The sequence below is a fragment of the Raphanus sativus genome, chromosome 1 (assembly GCF_000801105.2).
Source record: "Raphanus sativus cultivar WK10039 chromosome 1, ASM80110v3, whole genome shotgun sequence".
NCBI lineage: Eukaryota > Viridiplantae > Streptophyta > Magnoliopsida > Brassicales > Brassicaceae > Raphanus > Raphanus sativus.
The window spans coordinates 25,696,411-25,723,700 of NC_079511.1; the positions used below are offsets into that span (position 1 = coordinate 25,696,411).

The 27,290-nt window shown below is 35.3% G+C and overlaps 5 protein-coding genes and 2 long non-coding RNA genes across 8 annotated transcripts; 3 read left to right on the forward strand and 4 right to left on the reverse strand.

Moving 5' to 3' along the window:
• Nucleotides 1-3,764: 3,764 nt before the first annotated feature.
• On the reverse strand, nucleotides 3,765-6,021 carry LOC130496735 (uncharacterized). The gene is made up of 2 exons (XR_008935906.1): nucleotides 4,469-6,021; nucleotides 3,765-4,387 (listed from the first exon to the last, which is right to left on the reverse strand). It is a non-coding gene; the product is annotated as an uncharacterized LOC130496735 (long non-coding RNA).
• A 565-nt stretch (nucleotides 6,022-6,586) lies between these two features.
• On the forward strand, nucleotides 6,587-8,154 carry LOC108805700 (protein FLX-like 3). Of its 2 annotated transcripts, none has more exons than XM_018577644.2 (5): nucleotides 6,587-6,738; nucleotides 7,064-7,582; nucleotides 7,655-7,800; nucleotides 7,887-7,963; nucleotides 8,050-8,154. In XM_018577644.2, exons 2-5 carry the CDS (start codon nucleotides 7,065-7,067, stop codon nucleotides 8,122-8,124), a joined length of 816 nt encoding a protein of 271 aa, XP_018433146.2. In that variant the 5' UTR covers nucleotides 6,587-6,738; nucleotide 7,064; the 3' UTR covers nucleotides 8,125-8,154. The 2 variants fall into 2 exon arrangements, with proteins under 2 accessions (XP_018433146.2, XP_056845074.1); XM_056989094.1 differs by lacking the exon at nucleotides 6,587-6,738 and adding an exon at nucleotides 6,793-6,986.
• Nucleotides 8,155-12,039: 3,885 nt separating this feature from the next.
• LOC108805689 (phospholipase D alpha 4) lies at nucleotides 12,040-14,670 on the reverse strand. Its single transcript, XM_018577627.2, has 3 exons — nucleotides 14,505-14,670; nucleotides 12,656-14,420; nucleotides 12,040-12,584 (listed from the first exon to the last, which is right to left on the reverse strand). Exons 1-3 carry the CDS (start codon nucleotides 14,595-14,597, stop codon nucleotides 12,157-12,159), a joined length of 2,286 nt encoding a protein of 761 aa, XP_018433129.2. The 5' UTR covers nucleotides 14,598-14,670; the 3' UTR covers nucleotides 12,040-12,156.
• A 1,364-nt stretch (nucleotides 14,671-16,034) lies between these two features.
• On the forward strand, nucleotides 16,035-16,791 carry LOC108805753 (PRA1 family protein F2). The gene has a single exon (XM_018577693.2). The coding sequence runs from the start codon at nucleotides 16,092-16,094 to the stop codon at nucleotides 16,653-16,655; it is 564 nt and encodes a 187-aa protein (XP_018433195.2). The 5' UTR covers nucleotides 16,035-16,091; the 3' UTR covers nucleotides 16,656-16,791.
• Nucleotides 16,792-18,332: 1,541 nt separating this feature from the next.
• Nucleotides 18,333-19,682, reverse strand: LOC108805762 (uncharacterized). The gene is made up of 3 exons (XR_001942441.2): nucleotides 19,289-19,682; nucleotides 19,031-19,113; nucleotides 18,333-18,708 (listed from the first exon to the last, which is right to left on the reverse strand). It is a non-coding gene; the product is annotated as an uncharacterized LOC108805762 (long non-coding RNA).
• Nucleotides 19,683-19,724: 42 nt separating this feature from the next.
• On the forward strand, nucleotides 19,725-20,998 carry LOC108805770 (uncharacterized). The gene is made up of 3 exons (XM_018577708.2): nucleotides 19,725-19,945; nucleotides 20,021-20,139; nucleotides 20,708-20,998. The coding sequence occupies exons 1-3, from the start codon at nucleotides 19,788-19,790 to the stop codon at nucleotides 20,725-20,727; spliced, it is 297 nt and encodes a 98-aa protein (XP_018433210.1). The 5' UTR covers nucleotides 19,725-19,787; the 3' UTR covers nucleotides 20,728-20,998.
• Nucleotides 20,999-25,017: 4,019 nt separating this feature from the next.
• LOC108835397 (dirigent protein 20-like) lies at nucleotides 25,018-25,665 on the reverse strand. Its single transcript, XM_018608657.2, has one exon. The coding sequence runs from the start codon at nucleotides 25,624-25,626 to the stop codon at nucleotides 25,057-25,059; it is 570 nt and encodes a 189-aa protein (XP_018464159.1). The 5' UTR covers nucleotides 25,627-25,665; the 3' UTR covers nucleotides 25,018-25,056.
• Nucleotides 25,666-27,290: the final 1,625 nt, after the last annotated feature.

Sequence of the window (27,290 nt, forward strand, 5' to 3'; positions counted from 1 at the left end):
TTCTCTTATGCATGTATTTTCATCATAAGCTTTTATAGAACCAATAGTAATTTTTACATATATTACTAGATACTATATTTATTTATTTCGAGAGAGGATAGATATTTGTCACCTTTAATAGCCATGTATGATGACCCAATATCTGTCAAGTATATCTATCTCCATCCTGAATCTCAAAATATTGTTTAGAAAAATAATTTTCATGTCACATCGATATTTCCATTTATTTTCTGAATTACCCAGAAAATCTTAAAACATCAAGATGAATATTAAATCCATGAAAAATGGTCTGGATTCATAAGAGATGAAGTCTATTTCACTTCCTTTCTCTTTTCTTATCAATACAGATAGGCTAATATTTTGGCGTACGACAAATACGTACCAAACGTTTCTTTTCTTGCCATATCTGTAGCAAACCTTTTCTGTTTGCCTTTTATCACTCGACCATTTTCATTTACGTGCAAGTTCTTATTATTTCATAGGGACGGTATATTCTTCCTCGTCCTCTTCCACGACCACAAAAGCGGTTTCAACCGCATCTACACCCTCGTCCTTTTCTAATAGGACCAACTTAATGGTTTAGTATCATGATTTTCAACTTTTGAGTTTTCATGGAGGATTTACATCAACTCCAACTATTCAGTAAATCCTTTCTTTCAAGGATTTAGTTTCTTAAAGATCTTCTAGATCTTTTCTCATGATACACCTCATCTTATAAACCATCATCAAATTGGTGTAAATATCATGACTTTTCTTTTCTCATCTGATTAATTTATCGATGATTTCTCAAAGCTCATTTTCTCTCAGGTGTATATTTACACCCAGTGCCCAGATCATATAATTATTTTCGTAATATCTAGGGCATTAATTTCAAGCTTTGTCAAACTCAACATGATTACTGAATTCATAATAATATAAATATAAACAAGAATTAAAAGCATAATTTAAATGCAGAAATTAAAAGCATAAAATAAAGGCAAAAATTAAATTGCGTAAACTTAAATTGCAGAAATTTAAATAGCATAAATAAAATTGGGGGCCTAGTTCACCATATGATCCAGGAGTCTTAGACTTCCATATTGATCATTTTCAAAGGTTTGAGGCGACATAGTCGGCCATATTAACTTTTTTCTTTTAATCAAGGTCCGAGTAGGCTTAGCCTTCCATTTTTGACCTTTTATTCACGGAGGTAAAACCTACCACGTGTTTCTCTGATCGTGAAGGCCTAACCTATCTTAACGATCAGTTGGGAAGACAACGCCTATCATCCCGGAAAATAAACGGAGAAGGCCTAGCCTCTCACTCCGAAATAATAAATAAAAATTTAAATAAATTAAATATATTTAAAGACATAAATTTAAAACTTATCTCGCTGGTATAACTTTGCATCGGTATAAGAGAGCTTGTCGTGCTGATAACATGTTGTGAACTATTAGCTCAAATGCATCCTTGGTTATAATATGATTTATGTTTATTATAATTTTGTTGGTGTTTTTGGAGAAGAACAAAAACGTGAGAGAGAGAAAGTCATAAAGAGCAAAGAAGAGAGATGTATTCACTTATCAATGTTGTATCATGTACAAGCTATTTATACTAGAAGAAGAAAAGATTAGTCATCTTCTTTTTAACACATACGAAGACATGTGTAATTGATGACAATGATATAAATTGTAATGTCATCACACGTGTTTGCCAGATGGATGATCACCATTATTTAACAAGTTTTTTGTTTGATCAAAACTTTTGAGTTTTTAAAATACGAAATTCTATGTGCATGGCGCGAATAATATCTATACTAATAAAGTAGACTTTTTATCTCCTTGGGGGAAAACCAAAATTAGTTGATGTGATCTGGTGTTAGTTTATTTTTGTTATTCTGGTTTATTTTGGATTAATGTCTTGATTTTTTTAGATGTCATAATTCTTATGTTACAACTTTTTAGAATAGTCTAAACTATTTCTTAATATTTTGTATGTACACTTAAAATTCTTAACTTTAGTTTTTATATATATATTTGTTTTCATAGCTAATATATTATTATATAATAAAACTAATTTATTTTTTAACCCGCAATTCATCTGCGATTAATCGAATGATCCAGTAATTCGGTAAATCATCTGATTCAATGTTTGGGTCGGGTTTCAAAAAACACTGGGTTATAGGATTTTTTTGTATTTGATGTTGATGATGGAGAATATAGCCTCTACAATTCTTCCAGTTTAACGCAATCGACGTCATTCATATAATCAATCCAGAAATCACATTCATCCCACCATATCCTATTGAATGGTTCTTTAGTTCCTGCTTTCTCAGTTTCATTGTATACTAGAGTCGGCCCGCCCTACGGGCGGAATGTATTTTACTTGTGATATAGGTTATAATTAACTTTTAATGATTTTATGATTTTTTTTTATATTTTCATTTGTAAGAGATGTGTGTGATAATGATTTTTGTCTTTTAAAGAATTTTAGGTGAGAAAAGATTATATGTGATAAGATATATTTTAATTGTTTACAATAATTGTTTCTGCTGTTTAAAAAATTAACTTTATGATACTTTATGTTAGTTAAATTTTATTTACTAAATTAAATTATTTGACATATAATGTGTTGAATTTGATGATAGTGTATACATGTCTTTTATCTGTAACTCAATTAAAACATCAGAATATTGAAAGTTAACAAAAAAATGAACAATGAATTAATTTTTAATGATTTGTTTGTGTTTATAAATAGTTATGTTATTATTATTTTATCGTATTAAGTTATAGTTTTTACATCTGTCCAATTCAAAACCAGTAAATTTTTTTAATTATTTTGTCTATTCATTTGTCGAGTATTATAAACTTTCTACAATATATATATATATATTATTTATTTCATTATATTGTGTCGATATAATGAATATCCACTTATCGGTTAAATATTTATATTACCAAACATTATCGACTAAAGCAATAACTTCATTTATCGTAAAATTTGTTAAGAAAATAAATTTAAAACTGAAGTGAACATATAGAAGAGCACGGACCAAAACCACATTGTTATGTGTGATGAGCATTTCCAAAAATAATTTCAAAACTTCAAATAGGAAATTTCACATCCTCTTTAAAAAAACTTCAAAACTTCATATTTGAAACTCTAGTGTACAAAATTTCATATTTGAAATTCCTTATTTTTAAGTTCTTGCAATTACTTGTTTTTAGTGTCAACTTTTATTGTTATCACTTTAGTCCTTATAATTTTATTATCTTAAATAATTTTTGAAACTTTTAGTTTTTATAATTATCTTGTCAACTTTTATCTTTATAATTTGCCTTTATAATTTTATAATCTTATACAATCTTATATAATTTCATATATGTTTTAGTTATCATTTTAGTCATTAATTAAAGTTTTAGTCATTGTTCTTATTTCTTTTGTGTAATTATGTATTAGAATGTAATATTTTACTGATTGTATTAATTATAATATTTTATTATATATTCTACATTAATTTAAAAGTATTGTGATTCTTATTAAATTTTATCAACAATAAAGACTAAAGTGTAAAATATATAAAAAACTTAAAGTATCGTGATTTTATTAACTTTTATCAACAATAAAGACTAAGCGTAAAATATAAAAAATTTAGTTAGATTTGAATTCTTCTTTTGGAGAGACACAGCTTCAAATTACAAATTTGAAGTTTTGGCGACTTCAATAATCAAAATCTGGTTCAGTTTGTATTGATCTCAAGGCTATGTGTGAAAGAAATTCTGTCAAGGCCAAAAATTTATTTATTTAATTCAAATGAAACAAAGCCAAATAAACTGATTCAACCACAAACTTCTGAATACTTTAAAGAAACTAAAATCTGAATTCATTTTAGCATATGAATGGAGCATCCGACTATCGGTGAAATACAGCCCAAGTTGTGGAGCATAACATTTATAGTCAAGAAGCTATCTCAAACCTAAAACCAATTATTTGTTTGTGATGTTCTGACCATTTTGTCTCAGAAAGTATTTGTTATATTATCTTCCATAGGCTTCTTCCTTGGTGCTTACTCTAAAGTTTGATCAGTCTGACATCCACTAAGCTATGTACGCTTCTCTTTCTTTCTCGCTACTTGTTTCTTAAACCCTTGGCCTTCACTTTCCTACAGATTCATTATCTATCCTTCACCATCTTCTCAAAAAATTCATGTGAAAGAGTCCTTCGGATATGCCCAACTTTATATCATCCTTCCCTGTTTCTTGCGTTAGCATATTGATTATGCTCTGCAGAGACATAGATCTGATTGCGACATGGATAAAACAACCTTGGTTTCCAGACATAAGCTTTCTAGTCTTTTATGAAGCTCGATGGCAAGCCCATCAATACACAAAGGCTAGCACCTACATCACTGCGAAGAGGAGATGACGTTAGGTGGGATGATGGAGACAGCATAGTTAATTTTGCAAACTCTTCAAGTTTTCAGTTATACCTAGGATGGTACACTCAATTTGGGATTTGCAGAAAGCGATCTAAGTAGAGTCTCTGGTTTCAGCATATCATTCTTGAGGGTATATAACCATTATATTATCTTTGAGTCAGACCATCCACTTATGACACGTTTAAATAGGGATATATAAATAGAAAGTAGAAACAAAGCTGTTTGGAAACATGAACTCGTAAACAAAACTTATTAGAAATTAATTAGTTTTGAGAAAGTAAATGTGAAGCACTTGGAATTACGAATGCACGCTATGCGTATTTAACAAAATCCATCCAAAAAAGACAAAAAAGAAACAAAACTCATCCAAAATCCTTGCAGAGACACTCACCAGTCATTTGTTACAGGTGTTGCATACCTGATAATCAGAAAAGCATCCATTTTCAGCGTTTGTATAAAGTTATTAGTTTTCTATTATTTTTTTACTCTATCCAGATTAGAGTCGGAGTTAGAAGGTACCCAACTTCTAGTAATAATTTCACCGGAGACGTTACCGTTTTGCTGCAACTCATCAGCAATCACCGAGAAGGATCCAAGATGGCTGAGTTAGAAGGGAAGTATGTCCGGTAAGGTGAAGCGGCGGTGGATCTAAACTGTTGTTCACCGCTTAGGAAGACGACGAATCACTCAAATAGAGAAGCTCCACTGCTTGTGTAGGCGGAATCTTAATCAATGAAACCACCAGCATTCTCGGGAGTTGGCTTTGTTAGTTGTCGTTGCCACCACCGATATGAAGCGATCCAAGCTATGTTGCTTACTGGAACCGCCCAACCCCGCCAGATCTAGATCCGAATGCTCTGGTAAGATCGAGCAACATAACAATTCCGAGCAACACGGGAAACTCTCGAATCAGAGAGACGAAATTTACAAAAGCTTTTGGAAGCGTGAGAATGATTCTCAAGGGATGGGTCTGAATTTTTTTATAGGTGGAGATCTACTACTTGGAGGAGGGATAAGATTCATTGAATGACTGATCTTGGTTGCAGTGTATTGAAATAGTTAAGATCTCCTTAATGAAGTTGAATCAATGGAAAACGTAACGCGATCCATTATAGAAATGGCTACAAATCTCGACAGTCACCGTCTATGCCGAAGAACAAACCCTTTTCACCCACACGAATTGGGGTTAGCGCAGAGCAAAGTGGTCGCTGGGCTGAAAACGAAATACAAACTTAAGTCCAATTTTCAGACAAAGCCCAGATGGTAGACAAAATTATGAATCGCTGAGTTTTAAATAACAGGACACGTGGCGGCATGGCAGAGCTCGAATTGTTGCGCTGGCATCTGATGTGGAGGGCCCTGGAGAGAGGGAACTATACTTTATATATAAAGATGTATAGATGGTGTGAGAGTTCAGACGATACTCCCTTTACTTTTTCCAATTCAATCATTGTCGAATTTCCAGTTTCATTGCTCGGAGTTAAAGACAAATCAGTGTAGAGATGTTCAAACTAGGCTACAACAATTTTGGCAAGCTTGAAATGTTAAGAAAGGAGAAAGATATTGGGGTTGATATGTTGTTGATTAATGGGAAGGTACACCGATTTCTTATTTCAGTTTACCAGTTAATGATTGCTTACTTTTAAAGTAGCAGTTTTCTTATGCATCATCTCCTTTTTCAGGTGGTGTTCTACATGCGTTAATCAACTTTTTAAGGTTTAACACTTTTAAACATTTCTTGAAAGAAAGCTCAATCTATGACACGAGTATTTAAGATTCCAACTAAAAAAAAAATTTACGACTATTAATTTTTATTCTATTTTTATTAAATCGATTAGTAACAACTACTTATGCTATTTTACTTTAAACTAAATAATTTCAAAAATAATAATATATTACGATCGCTAATCATTATAAAAAAATCAGAAAATATTATTTTTTACATATTTTCATTTTACATATTTTATTTACTAAAAACATATAATAAATTATAAATTTAAGTAAGAAAAAAACATACAAATCCGGCGCGTAGCGCCGAAATATCACTAGTTCGGTAATATGGTAATATAGTAAAGTTTGAAAATGTGTCAAAAATCGCCCAGGACGAGCCTAGGTTGGGTTCAGCCCATGGGTCTTAGCATAAGTTTAAAATTAGGAAAAACCTCATTCAAGCCCACTAAAATAACGGAAGATTCTAATACGACATCGTTTCCTATCGAAGCCACGCACAAATATCCTCCGTGCCAATAGAGAGAGACTTGAAAATCAAATCCGAAATTAACAAAAAGGTTGAAGACGATATCCCCTCTGCAGCAAAAGAGGTTTCGACTCTCTTCCTTTTCTTCTGGGATACTCTTATATCATTTTACCTATTTTTGAATCTTAAATCCAGTCGTCGATCTGCTGAAACTCCGATCAGTCCAATTCGAAATTGATTCTTTTGAATTTTTCTTTTGTTGATTCCAAACTTACATAGATCATATGTAATCTTGGATGATTCTTCTGTGTTATACTAGTTCTGATTGATTCCGAGCAAAGTGACGTCGTTTTGTAAATTTTTTGGAGTTAGGTAACAGTAAAGTTTGCTGTTTTCTTTGTTATGTAATGATCATTTTTGAGGTTTGTCTTTTGTCTCTTTTACTTCAGAATGTCTGGAAGAGACCGATACCACCGAGAGATTCAAGACCCTTACCATGACCGACGTCGTTTCTCTCCAGAGAGACCATTCCTTCGAGCACCTCCACCTCCATCATTGTTAGAAGATCTTCAGATACAAGAAGCTGAAATCCGGAGGCTTTTGGGTGATAACCACAGACTAGCTGACGACCGTGTGCTCCTGGAGAGAGAGCTCGGTTCTGCCAAGGAAGAGCTTCACCGGATGAACCTGATGGTTTCTGATCTCCGTGCCGAGCAAGATCTGCAGTCGAGGGAGTTCAGTGAGAAGAGGCATAAACTTGAGGCGGATATTCGTGCTATGGAGTCTTACAAGAAGGAGGCTGTACAGCTGCGTGGCGAAGTTCAGAAGCTGAGTGAGATCAAACGTGACCTGAGTGGAGACGTTCAGATACTTAGGAAAGATTTGGTGAAGTTGCAGTCGGATAACAAGCAGATCCCTGGGTTGAGAGCTGAGGTTGATGACCTGCAGAAGGAGCTTATGCACGCTAGGTATATTCTAATGCCTGAAACATCTGGTTTTGGTTGTAAATGCTAAAAGGAATTGTTTTGCTTTTGGAACAGAGGGGCTATTGATTATGAGAAGAAGGAAAAGTTTGAGCTTATTGAACAGCGGCAGATAATGGAAAAGAACATGGTTTCTATGGCCCGTGAAGTTGAAAAGCTACGAGCTGAACTTGCGACTGTTGATAGTAGGCCCTGGGGTTTTGGTAGGACTCTCCTAGATCTCTCCTGGATAGATTTTTGTACTTCAATTGATGTCGCTAACTGCTGTGGTGTGATGTTATGTGTCCAGGTGGATCGTATGGGATGAATCTCGGCAGTATGGATGGCGCTTACCGTGGTTCTTATGGAGAAACCGATGGTTTTCTGGTACTCATGCTTGTATCCTTGTGTAGTTTGATTTTTTCTTGTGAACTTGTACTTTGACACGCCTTATTATATTGCTTGTTTCTTAGGGATCTTCGGAAAGGAGTCAATATTACAGCCATGGGTCTGGTTCGCAGAAGAAGCCTCGCTTGGATCGTCACTGAATCATAAATAATATTTGGAAAAGAGAAAGGTGAGTCTAAATTGGCCACTTTGAAACAGTCCTCTTGTTGTTTTATGGGTATGCATCTACTCTAAATCAAAACGTTAGCTCTTCTGCTCTCTCAATAAGACATTTTAATTAAGTAAGTTAGTTGGCTAAACTATGTCGTATGTTTCTATAATTCAGTGATTTGGTTTCTCCTGTTTGATAATAGACATGTCCTATTATCCCGCTTATTCTTCTGCTCGCATCTCTTACTCTCTGACTGTTTGTAAATGATAATTCCTCTGATAGAAACCTCAGAGGAGGATGCCCTTGTGCCAGTAAGTTTGAGAAAACATACTGGCACTAACAAAATAAGGGAAATCTATATGACATTCCCCTCTTCCTGCTTCAATCCCACACTCCTTCCTTCTGTTGTATTTTTATTTATAAAGATCTGGTGAGCTAACCTAACCTAACCTAACCCCTTTCTAAGGGGTTGAAGGCTTTAAATATAAGGAGAGGTTTGAGAGAATGTAGTTGATTGTGGCCACATTTTTTTGGAGAGTTGCAATTGCTTGTTTATGGAAGCTAAGAGAGAGAGAGAGAGAGAGAGAGAGAGAGAGAGAGAGAGAGAGAGTTTTACCACACGGGTCATTACTTTTATGTCGTGGTGTTATGTAATGTTCTAGTAGATTTAAGGTGTATAAGAGAATCTCAGTCAAGATGAAGTGGAAACTGGAACTATTGGAAGGCACAACATTATGGGAGGAACAGAGACATTGGTCCTCTATGGCCTTCGAACCATGATAATGATAGATACCGAATGCTAGTGCTGACGTGGATGATGGTTGCTGTGTTGGCAAGGAAGTGAAGTTGTTGATTCATAGAGACGCTTGGCGGTTACTGAACATGGAGAGTATAAATAAAGATCTATGAGTGTTGCTGAGGGGTATCAAAAGATCATAGAGAATTGTTAGGCAAATCAGAGGGTAATCTTCGGTTTTGAAGGCTCAAGGTCTTGTTTGATATCTTGAGATTGTATCGGTTCGTTGAGCAATAATATTGTAGGTGGTTGCTTATCAAATCACCAGCTTCTTAGAACGCATTCTGGGATTTACCAGTCACCCTCTTCTGGGACACGTTTGAGGGTCTTCTGGATCAACGTGAATGGGATCTTTCTTTCTGAGCGATCGGTGTCCTTACCCCCAACTGCATCTGGACAGAATATATGTGCCGCCTTGCCGGAAGCGCTTTTCGACTTGGTCAGAGTTGCAGGACCCTACTGCCTACTGACAATCGTCTGATGGATTGGGATAATATACACCTGGCCATGGGAAGAAACCTACATCAGAAACCTAGCCATGTGAAGAACGATGATCTGGAGCTGATGCACAGCATTTTCTGATGGGTGGCTGAATCTCAGTTTCATAGATTGAATACTCCGAACAACATAAAACGAGTTCAGAAGTTAGGAGGCTGAGGGTGAAGATTATAACTCATGGATGACAGATGGATATATAGAAGACATATCGAAGGGACGTTTCATGGAGTTGCTTCATCAGAGACATGGTAGTTAGTCTACAGAGTCATCAGGTTCCTTCATCAGTTTTTAAGACTCCTACATTTGCTATTGGGCGGGTCTACAAGTTATCATGAGGCCGGAATTATCTACCGAGATCCGAGCTCTCTGGTAATATTCCAGCGGGGAGACAACTCCTAACTACTCTATTAGGACTGCGTTGATGAATTGTGCAGAATTACTCCATATTAGTCTGAAACGTTGAGAGTAGATTTTCTGATGCATAAGTTTATTTCTTGTTTTGGAGCTTTCGGGATGAGCAGGAGAGAAGAACTTCGTTCACGTGCAGTGTGGCAAATAAGATGGGATTTGACGGCGGTGCATCCCATGATTAGGTGCTATTTTAGTGGATCCTAGTAGTTGATTGAAGAAAAGAAAGTTTGGAACATTCTTACGGAGAGAGCTATAATCTCAAAGTACCTTATTATCCTATCATTTACTTACCTTCAGAGGGAGGAATTTTTCGATATATCAAGAGATCGTCAATGGCTTTGTTGTTTATGTTGATGGTACATCAGTTTTTCGGTTTGCACTTTCCAAGGATGTTGATGTGCCTTACAAAAAAGATCTCCCAACGAGTCAGGTATGCGATCTTCCCAAGAAAACTTCGCTTACGAGAAAGTTTATTTATATAAATTCTGGTTATATCTTTTAGAGGTTAGCTATGTTTTGTTTGGCATATAGGTCCTCATATATGTCGTTAATTTTTTGCATATAACGGATTCATTTTTTTTTTCTGTGTCCCCAATATTATTTTTGCCACATAAATGTTGGATTCTCTTTAGTGATGTGAAAATAGAGGTTGTATCAGTCCTTTTTTTAAGAGAATTTGTGAGACGTTCTTAGATTTCACATTAGAATGTTGATAGAAATGAATTGCTGGACTGATGTACAAGTAGTTGTTCTTGAAGATGGTTCACTACATTGGTCTCTGGTGTTCCGTGGAAGAAAATTTCTTTAGAATTGACTGGACAGGACTATCTTAACGATGTGAAGAGTTTCTGGAGGCTGCAAGAGATCTATAGATAAGAATAAAGGCAAAGCTTTTGTAGATGAGAAAAACATAGGATCAGTTCACTTAACCTTGAGTTGAGAGCTACTGATGTAGTTTTAGTAAAGGAGAAACTTTGAAGCTTTAGAGGATCAGCTCACTTAAGCCTGGAGCTGACAGCCACTGCTGTAATTTCAAGCTTTGAGGCTTTATATTAATCTGAAAGTAGATTGGTGTAGGTTTGACCAGGATGAAAGGTTGTACCCGATATAAACCTAGAGGTAACTTTGTCTACTCCTCTCTTGCTTTTTTGAAGACTGAGAACCTGTATTTTAAAAAGCGCGCTTTATCTTCGCGCTTCTTTTTGAAGACTGAGACCCAGACGCCACGTCTTCTAAAGCGAGGCTAGGTCCTAGAGGAAGGCGCCTTGAAGTTTCTGTTGCTTCCATTTGAGTTGAATCTCGTCAACGAGGCTTAAGGTGTCTTGGGTGCGTTGTTGGTACTAGCTTTATGCATTGAAGAATCATATCTGGATGTGAATGGGTCAGGCTCACATGTGCTGCGTATCGAGTCTGCAGGATATAGAGAAAGCGTTTGTTATTGTTATTGCTGTTGAATGAATCAAATCGGGAGAAGCTGTTGGAAGAGGAGTAATCGTGTGCAACAGGTGCTTGAGACAGAGTCGAACATGAAGGGACTTCTTCATGGGAACAATTTGTCTGAACGGGTTTCCACCAAAATCAGACGTGCTATATGCAGGAGTTCGGACGGGGTTATCTAAAGAAGGATTTCTTTTCAGGAAACGTTGATCCGTAAGGCGAGCGCCTTAGTGCACCATGGCGCAAGTGGAACTGTATTCTCTGCAGAAGTGCAGATCAGCATGTTGAGGTAGACTAGATTTGTTACTCTGGATCTGCAAGACGATTGGTTCAGGTACTACAAAGATTCAAGCTTCCAATAATGAATCTTCTTGGAACAATACACGGTACAGGAAGGGACAGTTTGTACTCAGGCATTTGATGAGCGTTGACACGAAAAGAATAGTCCTTCAAGCTCCATACCCGTTTCACCTCTTAGACATATGTGTAGAGATACTCGTCTTTTTGTGTCATGTAGCATTTGTAGGCTTTGCATGAAATTTGTATTATTTTGTAGACATATGTGTAGGCTTTGCATGAAATTTTCAACTATTAAAAATCTGCTCTGTTTTGGTCATATGTGTAGACTTGTTTTGATTATTTTTATCCTCATTTCAGGAAACAAAGCTGGAAAATGACAGACTTCGAGGCCAGTCATCAACTAGTTGGAACCGAAAAAAGAAAACAAAATGGTTACGATAGAAACCAGTAAGTGTGTGAAAAACATCATTACATAGTCAACATCTATATGCACTTTATTATCATAATCAACAAGTTGAAAGTTACTTATACATTGCAAGTTATGTTCTGATAAATGATTGATGATCCTGACATTTTCTTTCAGGTTGTTAGAACCGGAGGCAACATCTTGGACCTTTTCCCTCTCACCAACGTCTTGGTATCAGGAAAAACTCCGTTCCCAATTTCCTCAACCGCACCATCTTTTGTAACACTAATAGGGTACGCCACCAAGTGGACACCGTTCATATCCACGACCTCGTCTCCGCTGTAAATGTCCCACATTTGCTCCCCAATTGTCATTAACCCTCGGACGCATTCAAGACTCTCTGGCTCCGAGAAAGATAACTCATTCACTGTGATCTGGCCACCTGTATGCTCGTACCAGAGCGACAACCGGTAAGTTCGAATCTCATTGGTGTTGGTTGTATCTGTTTGGTAGCAACCTATTGCAATCTCCGTGTCACGACAACCGTCCATTGATCTCTGGTTTATGTTGGCTGATCCTATTAAAACGTATGCGTCGTCCACTACAAGCACATAGAGACAATAATAAGTAAACAATCTTCAGTTTTGTTTCAGGTTAGGAGTTGAACCAAACCTATCATGATCTTGGAGTGGACATAGACCATGAATCTCCTGTTCCTCTGTGCGTTCCAGTACTGTGTTTTGGGATGCGGTGACGAAACTGCTTCATACTCTCCGTCTCTCTTCTCTTCTCTGTTTGCGAGACAGAAGAAGTTTAAGTAATCTCTCGGATGCGTCCCGTCTCCAGTCTCCCGTATCGCCTCTCCTATGATCTTATACATCATTGACATTGTCTCTCTCGTCCAATGAAGCATCTCTTCCACCGTTTCGCTCTCTGGTGGCCCTTCCGGCCACATTGGTATCACTATATACACCGCAAATCTCTCCTTCATGCGTATCTTAGCTACGATCTTCAACGCTATTTCAACCGGTATCAAGTTTGTGCATCCGCTTCCGTTCTTGCTCTCCCAATGCTCGCAGCTTCCCATGAAGTACTGATTCTCAATGTATATAAACCTCTCTGCTTTTCGAATGGCTGCGACGTAGCCGTCGTGTACACTCCTCTCGACCTGTAAGCCTCTTGGCATCTCCGTCGCGGACACGTGATCTATCGATCTCAGGACTTGAACGTTCCAGTTCCTGTCATCTTCCTCAGTGGTCTCTGGTCCGGTTCTGTTTACTAAGTTTCTTATCCCTGAGGTGTTGACCAAGACTGAAGGGTTACACTGTTTCGTCCACCTCTGTTCAAAGTTCTTCAAAACATCCCATGCTGCAGCCCCGACCACGCACACGTGACAGTCGTGCCACGGCTCTCTTGGTCCGCCTTTACTTAGCTTAGCTCCAGCAAGGCTTGTTTGATAGAAGTCATCACTAGTTCCGAGTGTGCGGAACAGAGAATGCTCCTCTGTGTCATATCGACCATCGCAGAAGTCGAAACCGCCGAGGAAGCTCATGATCTCTCGCTCTTTTGTGTTCGTATTCGTTACACGTGTGTCCACTGTGATGGTCTTTTGGTGATGTGCGAAAGCCGTAGGGAGCTTCTTGTGCGATCTTGGACACAGTCTACAAACAACACTTGTGTCTCTGAAGTAAGCAAGAGCTGTTTGGTCATTTGTTCGCATTACACCTTTGTTCCTGATCATCGGTAGAGAGGACTCGTCGTTCCACAGCATCACTCTCACCGCTACGCCTTCGTGTGCTTTCCGTTTCAGAAGCTCGCCGATTGTTACTCCCACTGCGTGTGGAATCTCTGTCTCTTCATCACGTACGAGAACGAGATTAGGGTTGAATGCCCATCCTGCAATGTAAACCAAGTGCCTAGCGCAATCAATCGCTTTGTAAACATCTTCCCATAGATTTCTTGCTTCACAAGAAACATCATGAACCCTAGGATCAAACGTGGCTCTATGGTGCGCGTCTTGGTATAATACAACTCTGCAGTTCGATCTCTGAGGAAAACTCGCGTTCTTAATACCTTGAAAAGGCTCTCCTTCAAGGGTTTTGCACCATCCCGGTTCTAGATAAGCCGGTCTGAACCACATCATACACTTGAGTTTCAAGTTAGGTTTTGTTGATCCGTGATTTGTAGTTAGAGGAAAGGACCCGTTGACAATAGCTGTATTAGAAGTAAGGATCTGTTCTGCAGAGATCCTGAATCTTCCGAGAACAGAACAGTGAGTCTTGAGCGTGATTGTGATGGTCGTGTCAGAAACGGGATGTGCGCAGAGGATCTGAAAAGTCTGGTTCCAGACACGGTCGTGTTCTGAGCTTGTTTTAGCAACTTTCTTATTGTTTAGCTTAATGGTCACGTAAGCTGGTCTTGGCTTAGTACATATACACTGCGAATAAGATAACAAATACCTCATGAGATTTTAAACACAATGTTACCGTTAACGATTCATCATAAACAATATCATACTTACATTGAAAGGAAATGTGGGAGAGAAAGGTGTTGCGTCGAAGATTGTAATCTCGAGTGTTCCATGGAAGAACTTCTTCTGTTCTCCAAACTCCATCTTTTACCTTTATACGAAAATGGATCTTTAAGAGTAAGAGAGAAACGTTTCTGCGATTATGTGTGTTGAAGCTTTGTTAGTTACAATCTGCACAAGGATATGTGTCTATGTTTATTTATACACGTGTGTTTGGTTTTTGCTAAAACTTGGAGGATTCTCTAAGGACAGTCTTAAAGAAAACATTCAACAACATATTTTATATGTCTATTAATTTAAAGGTGAAGTGTCTTGGAATACAGATCAAGCATTCGGCTTTGGTTTATCACTGCGAGTTGTAAAAGCAAACTATTGAAGTGTATCGAAATATAAGTTTTGGGATTAAGGTGGCAGATACAAAGAGAAAGTATGGTGGTCTTGGTAAATTTCATGTTGGATAAGCCACGTCTATAACACAGTAGCAGTAAGCCGATGCTGAAAAAAAAACACTTTGGGACTTAATACGACGTTATGTAGCTGATGACAAAATAATCCTTTTTAATTATGTGCAAAGACACTAATCCAATATGTCAAAACTCAACACAAACTCTAGCCCTTTTAACTGAAAGTAACTGAATATTGAAAATGACTGATGATTTTATTTGGTTTATGTTTTAAAAGGATGGCTAGTGATTTGTATACTTTGGAATGGAGAAAAACATCAATATTTTCATACGACAGGATGAATTAATATTTTATGGAATTGAATCCCGGATTATACAAGTATGAAGTAGCATATATAAGTATTCTTTTCTTTTTTGTTCAACTGAAGCACATATAAACCTCTAAACTTTTTTATAAATGTTTTATTAGAGTTGTACATTTTATCTTTTAAATTTGATTATATCTTTTTATATTATAAATTTGTTATTTAAGTTATGAAAAGTTACTTTTATTATAGTTTGTAAATTAATAAAAAATACATAAATTTCCGACTCAGTGAGAATAGAATTATGATACAAATAGTTTATAAAAAGAAGAATATGATATATAAACCATGTCTTAGTGGTTGGGTGGTACATATCATCTCCTCTAATTATTTTTGAGAGCATCCTAGTCTGATTGGTATCGATGATTAAATTTCCAGAGATTAGTTGGTTGGATCAGATCCGCCGGATATCCGAATTAATAAAAAAAGAATATAATACGTAAATTTTTGAAAACAAATAAATTTATTGATTATATTTTTTATAATACTCCTCATAATTTGTAATGATATATTAGTGTTAATATAATATAATATTTGGAATTATATGTAGAATTTTTTTTATTCTGTATATTACTGTGCAGGATTATATAACAGTAAAATATGTATAAGTTATGTATTTATTTGGTATGTTATATCTACTTCATTATTCTATCAATATGATGTCTGCACTATTACCTAATACGTAGGAACTGAGCAAAAATATATAATTTTCTTTTCCAGCAGATACATAAATGTATTATTTATTTATATAAACAAATCTCTCTCTCTCTCTCTCTCTCTCTCTCTCACCCCACGCCGCGTGAAACGAAATGACGAACTACGGCTCGATCCCGACGTCGTCTCATCCATCTCCGCCGATCGATCTCGAGTACATCTCACGCGCCAAGCACCGCATCAAAGCAGGTCTCGCCACGCGCCGGCCATGGAAAACGATGTTCGATCTCCAATCGATGAACCTCCCGCACGGCTTCTTCGACGCGATCTCGAGGATCAAGACGAACCTCGTCTACTTCAGAGCCAACTACGCTGTCGTCGTCCTCTTGATCCTCTTCCTAAGCCTTCTCTACCACCCGACGTCGCTCCTCGTCTTGGCCGTCCTGGTCGTGTTCTGGATCTTCCTCTACTTCCTCCGCGACGAGCCTCTCGTGGTCTTCGGTCACCAGATCGATGATCGGACGGTCATGATCTGCTTATCGGTTTTGACGATTGGTATGCTTTTGTTCACGCACGCGACGGCGAATATTCTCGGGGCGGTGTTGACGGCTCTAGTGTTGGTTGTGATCCACGCAGCGGTTAGGAGGAGCGATAATTTGTATCTTGGTGAGGATGCTGCGGCCGTGACTGAAGCTTCAGGGCTGACGTCATATCCATAACCGAATCAATTTGTTATTTTATCTTTTTGAATGTTAGTGTGTTTGATTGAGTGGCTTTTGAAAAAATGATCGTTTCTAGTCTGTACAATTTGTTCTACTCTGTTTATTTCTCTTCTCAACGATAATCTTGAAGTGATATGCAGAGAACTGATATAGTAGTAATTGGTGTTGTGAGTTAAAAGTTAGAACAAGTCATATATGACTTATGAGCCAGGCTATCTGGCAAAATAAATCAATTGGCAATTAGCTTCTGGATGGTCAGAGGTGTTATGCATGATTCAAAAATGAACTATGTTTCAATGATAATTTTGGAACAAAAGAACTTTGTGTAGGTACTCAATGAGTAAATTAGTGTATATTGTTAGCTACTTCTCAAGCTTAGAGATTTGTTTTCACCAAGAAAAAGCCATTTCAGTGGATACTTGAACAGCCTTATCAACAGTTATACAGACAACTTCCCTCTGATATTCTCTTTTGTTGACCAAAGATTCATCTAATATGGAAAAGAGGGATGATGATGTTACTGATGTTATGTAACCTTTAGGTGTCTCGCTCACAGGAGCTAAAATTTGATACGGCGTCGTATCCCTTATTTTGGATAGGAGAAATTTACACACAAAGTCACATTTCTAGTTATTAATAGAAACAATTACACTCAAAGGCTCGTTACAAAGCAAAAAGAAAAAGCAAACTCAATTGCCTTTTAACCATTAATCATGCTAACTAGATTTTAGGTTGGGCGGACTTCAATACCAGCCATTGATCTTTATAAACGACCGACGGCTCAGATTATTTTCTTAGATCTGGATAAGACAACTAACTTCCTTCAATCCAAACCGTCAGATCTGCATATATACATTGTACATCGACGGCCAATATTATCTAATATTTTTAATCTTTTTCTTCTAATATTCTTCACCGTCGACTTTTTACCTTTTTCAGTCCTCCTTCATCGTGTTTCACTGTCGGCGTTCATCATCTTCAGAGCACCATATTTGTGTTAATCAATCACTGGCAAGGGTTGTGTTTTTTTGGTCTGAGACAAGCCGTGTCGATTTGGTCAAAATCGATTAACAAATTGGAAATTTCAAAAATCACAACTATGGGTCTTAAATTGTTGTTATCGTAATTTTCTTGCTAGATTCATAAGTTTTTTTGCTTAAATGCTAGATTCATAAGTTAAGGCATAAACCGTGAGAAAAACTTAGAAAATGATTATATAGACCAAAACGGTAGCCATTAAAAGGTTGCAGAGAACTTAAAAGCTTAATGAAGAAGATGAAAAATTTACAATTATGCCATTAGTAAAAAAAAATGAGAAAAAAAATATTTGGTTCCACTGACCACGTCCATGTGTACAACAAAATGATACACATCCATGTGTACACCCGATCTCGTCTACAACTATACATATGTCACCCTTTTCTTATTTCTTATAGTACACAAAGAAAAAAGTTTACATTTCTTGTGTACAACTATACATATGTCACTCAATAGGATACAAATGAACATAGTACAATGAGATGTAACTTATCAAAAACTGTTTTTCCTTTAAATAGAAAGTGTACATATGTAGAGGTGTACATGTAGATATCGTCAAAGTCATTTTAAAATATAGATGTACATGTGGATTCTGAATTTGCTATCAAAACTGTTCACAATCGAACACATAACATGTACACATCAAATTTACATCAACAAACACAACGCGTACTTGTCAAAATATTCAACTAGTTTTGTGGCTTGATCATCAGAAATAATATACATGTGTATAACGAGACCTATGTACACTACTCATTCATACAAGCTACACTGTACATGAGGATACAATTTGGCTTTATCATCAGAATATGCAGATAAAGAATTCAGCCAACTCCATCAGAATATGTCAACAGAACAGTCAGACAAATCCTCCACATCTGGCTTCTCAACACCTGTAGCAACCAACTCCATAAACTTCACTGCTCCATAAACTTCACTGCTACTCAATGATTTGTAGCAAATAACCTCTCGGGAAGTTTAGGATCTGGTCCATCAGAATGGTTTTCCTCTTCTGCAAAATATAAAGAAAAGGTTCATCATCCATACAACACAAAAGAGATACAAGCCAGTCTTGAACCTAAAACACCTCAATAACCCCAAAATCGAAAAAACCCTAGATCCAAAATTAGAGAAGACCAGGATCCCTATCACCAAATTAGCACGAAACACCCAGCAAAAAAAAAACAAATCCGTTTTACACAAAAGAACTCCCAAGCAATGGTCTTTAAAGTTCAGTTGGGCATTTTTGCGAGCACATGGTCTGCAACTCTTAAAAAAATCGATTTACAAAGAAAATACTATGAAATTACAGAAAATTATGAGAGGATTCTAACCTGACTTCATGGCCTGAAAACTCTGTGGCTTTGTCACCACCGCGGCAAACTCTCGTCGGGTGTGTCGTCAGGACTTGGTCCATCTGCGATCCAAGATTTAAATCATCAAAACCACAATTAATCTCACTATTTTACTAAAACTGGCTTTCGCGCGGCTTAGATTGAAACCCAGAAACCCGAAAAGGCAAACCTCAACGAAATCTACGAAAACCCTAGAAATCAAAAAGCAAAAGGGAATGCCTCAGCCGGAGAACTCACCAGAAACATGCTCTTTCCCCTGCCGTCTACGCCTACTCGTCATCACCCTCCGGTCTGCTGTCTAAATCTCGCCTGGAAGTCTCTCGTCGCACAGTTTCTCTCAAATAGTTACAAAGTCTCGGGTTTATGAAATGAGAGAATGGTTCCCTTTCTCTGTCCTCACACCCTTCCAAATAAAAAACAAATATAAAAAAGCCCAAAAAATTTGAAATTCGAAATCCTAACTTATCTAAAGACCAAATCCAACTAAATCCACTCTGGTTTCCTTTTCCAAGGCTACTATAGTAATAAACCACAAATAAAGGGCCTCAGTAGTCTAATGTGATTTATCATATTGTCCAAAGTCAAAATGTGACTCAAACCGTCAATTTCTCTTTTGGATAGTCCAGACATTGGTTTAACCCGAACCGAACCGTAAAAGTATCCATGGCCAGTCAACACCATATCTTTAAACCCTAAAATGTAAACGCGATCTCAATCTGAAAATCAGCTTGTTCCGATGGCGTCTTCTTCTTCTTCGAAAGTGTGCAGATTATCATCGAAGATACACTCTTTAACCCAGAGGCTAAGGAAGACGAATGTCCACGTCTCCTCCATACCCTCTCCCATTAAATCTTCATTACCCACTCCCCCTCGTATCATCAATCCTTCTTTTAGGTCATCTTTCTTTCTCTCTCTCTCTCCAGTTTTGAATGCCCTCGAATTGGTCTTGATTGTGATGATTTGTTACAGAGTACCAGTGGAGCTGAGTAGCTGTGTATCACTGTTTCCACTACACAGTGCTATTGCATCCTCCAGATTAGTGTCAAGTCTCTCTGCTGAATCCATGAGCTGGGGTTTAGTTCCTCAAGGTCACTCTTCTCTCTCTCATTTTCCAAGAACTTACTTAGTTCAATTATCATTTGGCTTCTTCTTCTGGATTAAAGAATGAGGCCTTGTTATATTTGTACCTGAAGTGATATATCAAAAATATTCCACCTTAATGTCAGAGATTGGATCTTGCATACTTTTACATTCTTGTTTTTGCTTGTTATCAGAAGCTTAATTTGTGGTAATTGATATTGTTGTCTTTGTAGTGGAAGCTTTAGTTTCATTTCATGATTACTAGGTTTCTTACTTGTCATTGAAAGTCTACTTTGTTGTCTTTGTGTATGCGTATGGTTTTCATGTAGTAGCAGCTTTTCTAGTTTCATGATCACTACTAGCTTCCTTACTTGTCATGAAAATCCTACCTGTGGTTAATTGATATGGTTTTCTTTCTGTGTACTTATGGTTTACATATAGGTAGCATATTCATTATCTGAATTGGTCTAATCAGATATCATTCTTGAGGCTTATATTTGGATATCAACTTGTTGTCTAGCTAACTAAATCTAGAAGTTGACATTTTTTTTGTTTTGTTTTACTCTGACATTGCAGGTATTTCAATGCCTTTATAACAGTATTTTCATCTTACAAACCAGTTTCCAGGATGAGAAAGTTGTGTGGCTCTTTTCATCTCTCTTCGAATCTAAAGCTCCTGAATTCAAGACTGGTTTTATGCTCAAACTCTTATTTTGAGTTGTCTTTTTTTTTGTTTGTCGGTTTATCAGGAATTGAGTGATCAGTGTAATGTTGCTGGCAAAGATTATACTCTTTAGTTTTCATTGAAATGTCTCATCTTTTTACCATGAGTCGGTAGTTGTTGGGATTAATAAATTCTTACACATATATCATCTTTAGATTGACATAAACCATAAAAAATATACAAATAAAATGTTCAGGAAAATTGAAATCAATTCAGATTATCACAAAACATATCAAAGTTCGTTAATGTTCAGTCCAAGTATACATTTTTGTTTAATTCTTTATCCGTTAAACAAGTTTGCAATGAAGAAAATAAAAAGGATGTGAAAGGATGGAGGGTAGTTACTGATTAAAGTTTTTTTCCACTTGTTTTATTTATAAAAATGAGTATACGTTTTTCCAATTACACATAAAACAAGCATTTGCTTTTTAATAATCTTTTTTTTCAAAAAATTATTTATATTGAATAAAATCTAGCTGGTAGAAAATTCGGTATAACTTGCAACAAAAAGAAAACTTCATATTCATGCATTTTTAATAAGTCCACATAGGTATTAAAACGAAAAGTTAAATATAAATTACAAGAGTTTCAAAAAAAAAAAAATATATATAAATTACAAAACTCAAATAAGCCGGTAAGCCTAATTATACTACTTGTAAAAATGGGGATGATAAAGAGCAAATCAGAGCTCTTTTTCCAATAACTCCAAATTAGAGAAAAGTCAATCGAAAAAGATCATGAGCAAATCAGAGCTCTTGTTTACTTTTTCTTTTAGAATATAGGCAGTGCGTGTTGATAATGATTTAAAGAAATTAATATTTACGTTGTCTACAACTACAAGAGACATGTTTCTTGCAAGGGGAAGTCACGTAGTCAAGTTCAAAGTCTTTCCAATAATCAAGTAATTATACTACCACTAACCGATTACAATCAACTGCTGGATAAATAGTTATGTAGCGATTACATCTATTCTATTAATTCTTCAACATGTACAATTGATATGAAGTTATGTCTAATTTAAAAAAATTCAACTTTTATATAATTATATATAATCTACTTAATATAAAGCATGATTTTCTTTATTAAAACGGTTGGATCTATGTTTTTACCTTTTTCGTGTATCAAAGGATTTGATTTCTCCTCAACTCATCCTTTTATACCCAGATTATTAAAAACAATCACTAGAATTTCAGATATCTCCATAACCCAGATTATCAAAATAATTCATTTTTTCTATTTTTGAATCATTGCAATCGAATACTGGCTACCTGATCTGTATATTTGATGAAAAACAATAAGAAAAAGGCTAAGTCATAGCATTGTTACGATGAAAAGAGTTGCAGGAAACTTAAAAACTGTCTTGAGGAGGAAGACAATTTAATTATAATTGTACCATTAATAAAAAAAATCAAAACAAAAAAGAAACATACAGGTTCGAACAGGAGAGCAGTGACCATCCCTTCTACAACCACTAGACCATAATATCTTATTACCATAACTGTCCTATTCTCTTTACATATCAAAATACAACTAGATTTTATTTCAATTTCATGAATTACAAATTATTTGACTAATTTATCTACCAGATTAGGATTTTGCCTATAAATTAGTAAATAATTATTATTATGAAATTAAATTTAAATTGAATTTTTAAAAAATTATTAAATTTATCTAGATTTTTATCGGGTCAACCATTGCCAGATCACATATCAATGACGAACTTTTGAAGTTTTTAATCGGATTTTATGGATATCTAAAATATAGTTTTATAGCTAATCCTAAATTTGAGCCGGATTATATGAGGATCACTAAATTTACCTTTTTTATCCCGGATTTGGATCTAATATGAAAACATCACAATCAATATTTTCGAGTATATAGGCTGGACTTAATGGGATTTGAGATCCAGACTTCTGGGTAGGTTCCACATTGATTTGACCAATAGATATTATTTTCACCGAAAGGCATTTTTTCACCTATTACGAAAGAAAATATATACTATTTTCACCGACTATTGCAGTATAACATTTAATTATAATAAAATTTGATATTTTCTACAAAAATCATTATCGCAATAGGACATCATAACTTACATCACAGCTCAAGAAATTATGATTTATTCAACCATACATTAATTTATTTAAATTTTAAATATTGCACATACATTAAATTTATTAATTAACAAAGCACATGATGTTAAAAAGAGAGTTTAATAAGGTTTGAGTGGATTTTTAATAGAAATAATTATTTATATAAACTTATTTAGGTTAACGGGTTTTAAATAGGTTATTCGATTAAAATATACTTGATTAATTATGTTAGGTAACTATTAAGAAAATATAACATATTGTAACTTCTGTTAATAAGATTTAAAAATAATTTCAGAAGTGCTTATGGTATAAGAGAATAGTAATGAAACTTTATATATTTAATATAGTTACCAAAAATTATATTAGATTAAATTAATATTAAATATAATTAAAAAAAAATACAAATATGAAAAAGTTCTCAAAAAATAAAACAAAAAATATATCCGCCCTTTTAAAGGCAGGTCAGAATATATTACTTATTAATTCAGTAAACCATGGGACATAATCAGACGCCGATGCAAACCAAACCACGAGGTTTTTCAGATTACATATAAAATTACAAAAACACAAAATATATAGGGAAAATTTGGAAATATACTTTAAAAGAAGAATTTATTTTGAAAACTACACTTTCATTTACTTTTTTTTGAAAATTACACTTTCCACAAAGTAAAATGTCTAAACTATCCATATTGAATGTTTATAATCATTCTAATATTTGAATATAAAATAGAAACGATTGAAAAACTTACACTATATACTAGTCCTATTTCAATATTCTATTATATATGATGTAAATGTTGCTAAAAAAACGAAAACGCTACCATACCTAAAATCTAGAATGTGGAACGCAAGTTGTGTGATTTTTTTTCATTCATATCGCAAATATGATTTAAGTTTAATCTAGAAAGATGACGATGATGGTGAGTTTTGGTAATCATCAAGAATTAAATTGAAAACCTGTTCGTTTTCATCGTCATTAGAAACTTACTAGACCAAAGTTTTATTTGATCATAACTGAAGATACCCAGAGGAACACGCAGTCTTGCTAAGCCTTTCTTCAAAAAAAAAAAAAAACACGCAGTCTTGCTAATGACCAGAAATATAACAGGTAATCGATCCAGCGATTGTATTCAAAGTTCAGTAACCAATTACAAAACCTTAAAAGAAACTAACAATGCAGAATCTAAAAGAGAATATACTTTCTCTGAGTTGCTGAGACTTGAGATACAAAAACAAACACTCTCTTTTCCTTCAACATGTAAATAAAGAAACAAAGCAAATACCTAGTTTCAAAAGATCTAAGTACATAACGTACATTCAGACTTTCCATGTTACCCTTATGTATTATTCTGGTACTTCTTCTCAGTTCCAGATGTTGAATATGAGTTTAGGAAAATATATTTTTTTGGAAGATCAAATAAGAAAAGTAGGAAACTCGGGTATGTCCCTTGTACCGTGCAAATCAAACTCGTTGGAGAAATAAGTTAAGGGTCCTGAAGGACAAAGAGAGGAAAAGCTTGACCCCCATGAAATAGTAACACAAATAATAAATCAAAAATTATCAAAGAAATCACATAGAGTAGATAGCTTTTATTTATTAAGATTAATTCCAATTAAAATAAGGATAAAAATGTCTTATCACATAGACAAAGGAATAGTTTTCAAAAACAAGAAAAGAGAGATGTATTTTTCAAATTTAAAATCATAAATAAGGTATTTTTCAAATTATCCCAAATATATATGACAATTTTTATATTTTATATAAAAACCAGTTTAAGATACTCTGACCTCTCTTTAAAAACTTTCTCTTGGTATATTCAGTCAATTTGGAGTTCATTTAAAAACAATTTTTAATCTGATTAAATTAGGAATATGTCCAATTAATAATAGTTGATAGATGTATGATATTAAAAAAATATCACACATTTTCTCAACTGTTTAAAATTTTAATTTAAACAGTGTTAAAGAAAATACATTTGAAATATTTTTTATCTTTAGAAAAAAAATATTTAAATAGGTTTAGACAGGTGTTAGGCATCTCCAACTCAACTGCATAATTTGCTGCAAAAGTGGTTCGTCGAATTAAATATATAAGCACGTCCAAAACATCAATAATGCAGAACATAACAAATATACTCAACAGTAGCATCACCGTTCTTGAGATTAAACCACTTTGTCCGAGCCTCGACATAGCCTCTAGCAAATCTGAAAAGCCCACTTCCTCCAACGATCGGCATTTCTCTGACCTCCGAAAATGGGGTGTTCCGACCAAGAATCGTGATCGTGCTTCCGTTGTACTTCCCTGTCTTAAAAACAAAGTTCATCGCCATTAAAAAACCTAACTCTTTTTGGGCCGCTCCAGCGTAAAACCCTTGGGCCTGGCCAACTAACGTGGAGTTCGTCGGGACTTTCGCAGTCAACGCGTTGTCGATCATAGTGATTCCTCCAAAGTAGGTAGTAGAGTTTGTAACCGGTGGCTGGATCATAATGGAGGTTGGGTTTGGACCGCTTAAGATGTCGTGCCAATAGACTTTGAAATGTGTTAGCTTCTCTTTCCTGTGAAGACCGAGAAGTTTCCTATCTATGGTTCTTGCAAAGTTTTCTCCATCATCTCCAGTGGAAGAAACGACGGACAGAAGGAGGATTTGGAGAAAGATGAAGAAAATGAGCTTAGCCATGACTTTTTCTTTTTGGTTTTAGTAGAGGTTTGTTATAAATCATGCATGAAACTAAGGAGGTGTGCGATGTTATTTATACATGTTGAGCTGTAGAGATGTTTCTAGAGAAAAATTAAAAAACTGTATATATTACTATATTGTTTAGTAATAAATAATTGTATATTGTTTAATATATTTGTGAATTCGTTTTGATTTTATGGATTTGCTAACGAACATTGACTAGGGAATGTGATTTTTTTTGTTTATAAATTTAAATAAGTGGAGGAGGTTGATGTGTATTCATGTGTGATGCGCGTGTATAGTGTAATTTATATCTATATATAAGGTAGAGTTTAATCACTCTTCCTTGCGCCACGTCAGATTCCAGGTCATAAACTCATTGATCTTAGTGTTGACACGTTGAAACTCAACGTTTCATTTATTCAAGATTAATATTCGTTTGGGCTTTTGATTTCACACGGTTTTTTAATGAAGCTTTGTAAAGCTCATATGAAAAAATAAGAGAAAATCATCTTGAAATATTTCGTTTTCTACTTCAAGGGTTGAACCCTTAGTCTTCTCCGCCGTCGTGATGTAGTCTCCAACTCTAGGTTTCTATTCGTCTTCTTCCTCCCCTGAATTTTACCAGTTTCACATTCTTCTTAAAGTCCTCCTTGATTCCATCATTCACAATCTACATTTATTGTATGCTTCGCTCTTGCAAAGCAGTGGAAACCTCAGTATATAAAGGTTAGCATCCTTATTCTCGAAATTATCCTACAATCTATTCAAACCGATAAATCCATTTAGATTCTGGAAAATGGCTATCTCTCAAGTTTTTCTTACTGACTTGAAGTCTGGAAGATGTTCTTCCACGATTGAGATGAGGTTGCTTCGTTTCTGGAGGGCGGCGAGCTTAAGGACGTCTACATACTCCACCTCGGCGTTAAGGTAATCCCGGCAAAAGAAAAAATCAGTCTCTTTCCTTTTCAATGAATATATTTGAGCTTTACAATTTACAATACCAAACATTTGACAATTACAAGCTCTTTGATTTGATTTCTGAGTTATATTTTTAGTTCTGTTTACGTCTTTTTTTTTGGTTTTAGTCGAAGAAAAAATTCGATTATGTTCATCACACTCTAGAGTATGAACCTTGGCACTTGATTCTTCTTATGGCTTGCTTTTCCATCCGTTGAAATATCTCGCTCTAACAAGCAATATGATTTAACAATCATTTTTTTACAGATTCCAATCAATTGTATGGTGCATCATGAGGATCTGATAAGTTTAAACATTCTATGTCAATCAAATCAGCCAGAGAATTGTAAGTTTCTGATATCCGTCGCTCTAGATACTGTTTTATTTGATAGATCTAACATCAACCAGAGTTTGGAAAACAACTTTAATGATATGAAAATGTTTAAAAGAAGCTCTCTGATCTCCATAATACTAAGAGCTCTGTCTAATATATGTTACGCTGAGTCTTTGATTTGTATTTTGGTTCTTATTGGCCCAGGTTCTTCTTCGACTCGAACTGAAGTAATGCAGGTTGCTCTTGGTCGTTCTGCTTCTGATTGCAACCTGTCGTGCCATCTTTGAAGTCTCCAAATTTGTGTAAGATGCTTCTTAAAGTTGTATTATATGACTTTGTCTAGACTGTTGTCTGATGTGTTTTTACATAT

Excerpts from the sequence above, each read along its gene's own strand:
- LOC108835397 (XM_018608657.2), bottom strand. The coding sequence starts at position 25,626 with ATGGCTAAGCTCATTTTCTTCATCTTTCTCCAAATCCTCCTTCTGTCC.
- LOC108805700 (XM_018577644.2), top strand. The coding sequence starts at position 7,065 with ATGTCTGGAAGAGACCGATACCACCGAGAGATTCAAGACCCTTACCAT. Across the intron at positions 7,583-7,654 it reads AAGGAGCTTATGCACGCTAG|AGGGGCTATTGATTATGAGA; the intron begins GTATATTCTAAT and ends CTTTTGGAACAG. Across the intron at positions 7,801-7,886 it reads TAGTAGGCCCTGGGGTTTTG|GTGGATCGTATGGGATGAAT; the intron begins GTAGGACTCTCC and ends TTATGTGTCCAG.
- LOC108805753 (XM_018577693.2), top strand. The coding sequence starts at position 16,092 with ATGACGAACTACGGCTCGATCCCGACGTCGTCTCATCCATCTCCGCCG.
- LOC108805770 (XM_018577708.2), top strand. The coding sequence starts at position 19,788 with ATGGCGTCTTCTTCTTCTTCGAAAGTGTGCAGATTATCATCGAAGATA. Across the intron at positions 19,946-20,020 it reads ATCATCAATCCTTCTTTTAG|AGTACCAGTGGAGCTGAGTA; the intron begins GTCATCTTTCTT and ends GATTTGTTACAG. Across the intron at positions 20,140-20,707 it reads CTGGGGTTTAGTTCCTCAAG|GTATTTCAATGCCTTTATAA; the intron begins GTCACTCTTCTC and ends CTGACATTGCAG.
- LOC108805689 (XM_018577627.2), bottom strand. The coding sequence starts at position 14,597 with ATGGAGTTTGGAGAACAGAAGAAGTTCTTCCATGGAACACTCGAGATT. Across the intron at positions 14,421-14,504 it reads CTCCCACATTTCCTTTCAAT|TGTATATGTACTAAGCCAAG; the intron begins GTAAGTATGATA and ends TCTTATTCGCAG. Across the intron at positions 12,585-12,655 it reads CCACTCCAAGATCATGATAG|TGGACGACGCATACGTTTTA; the intron begins GTTTGGTTCAAC and ends ATGTGCTTGTAG.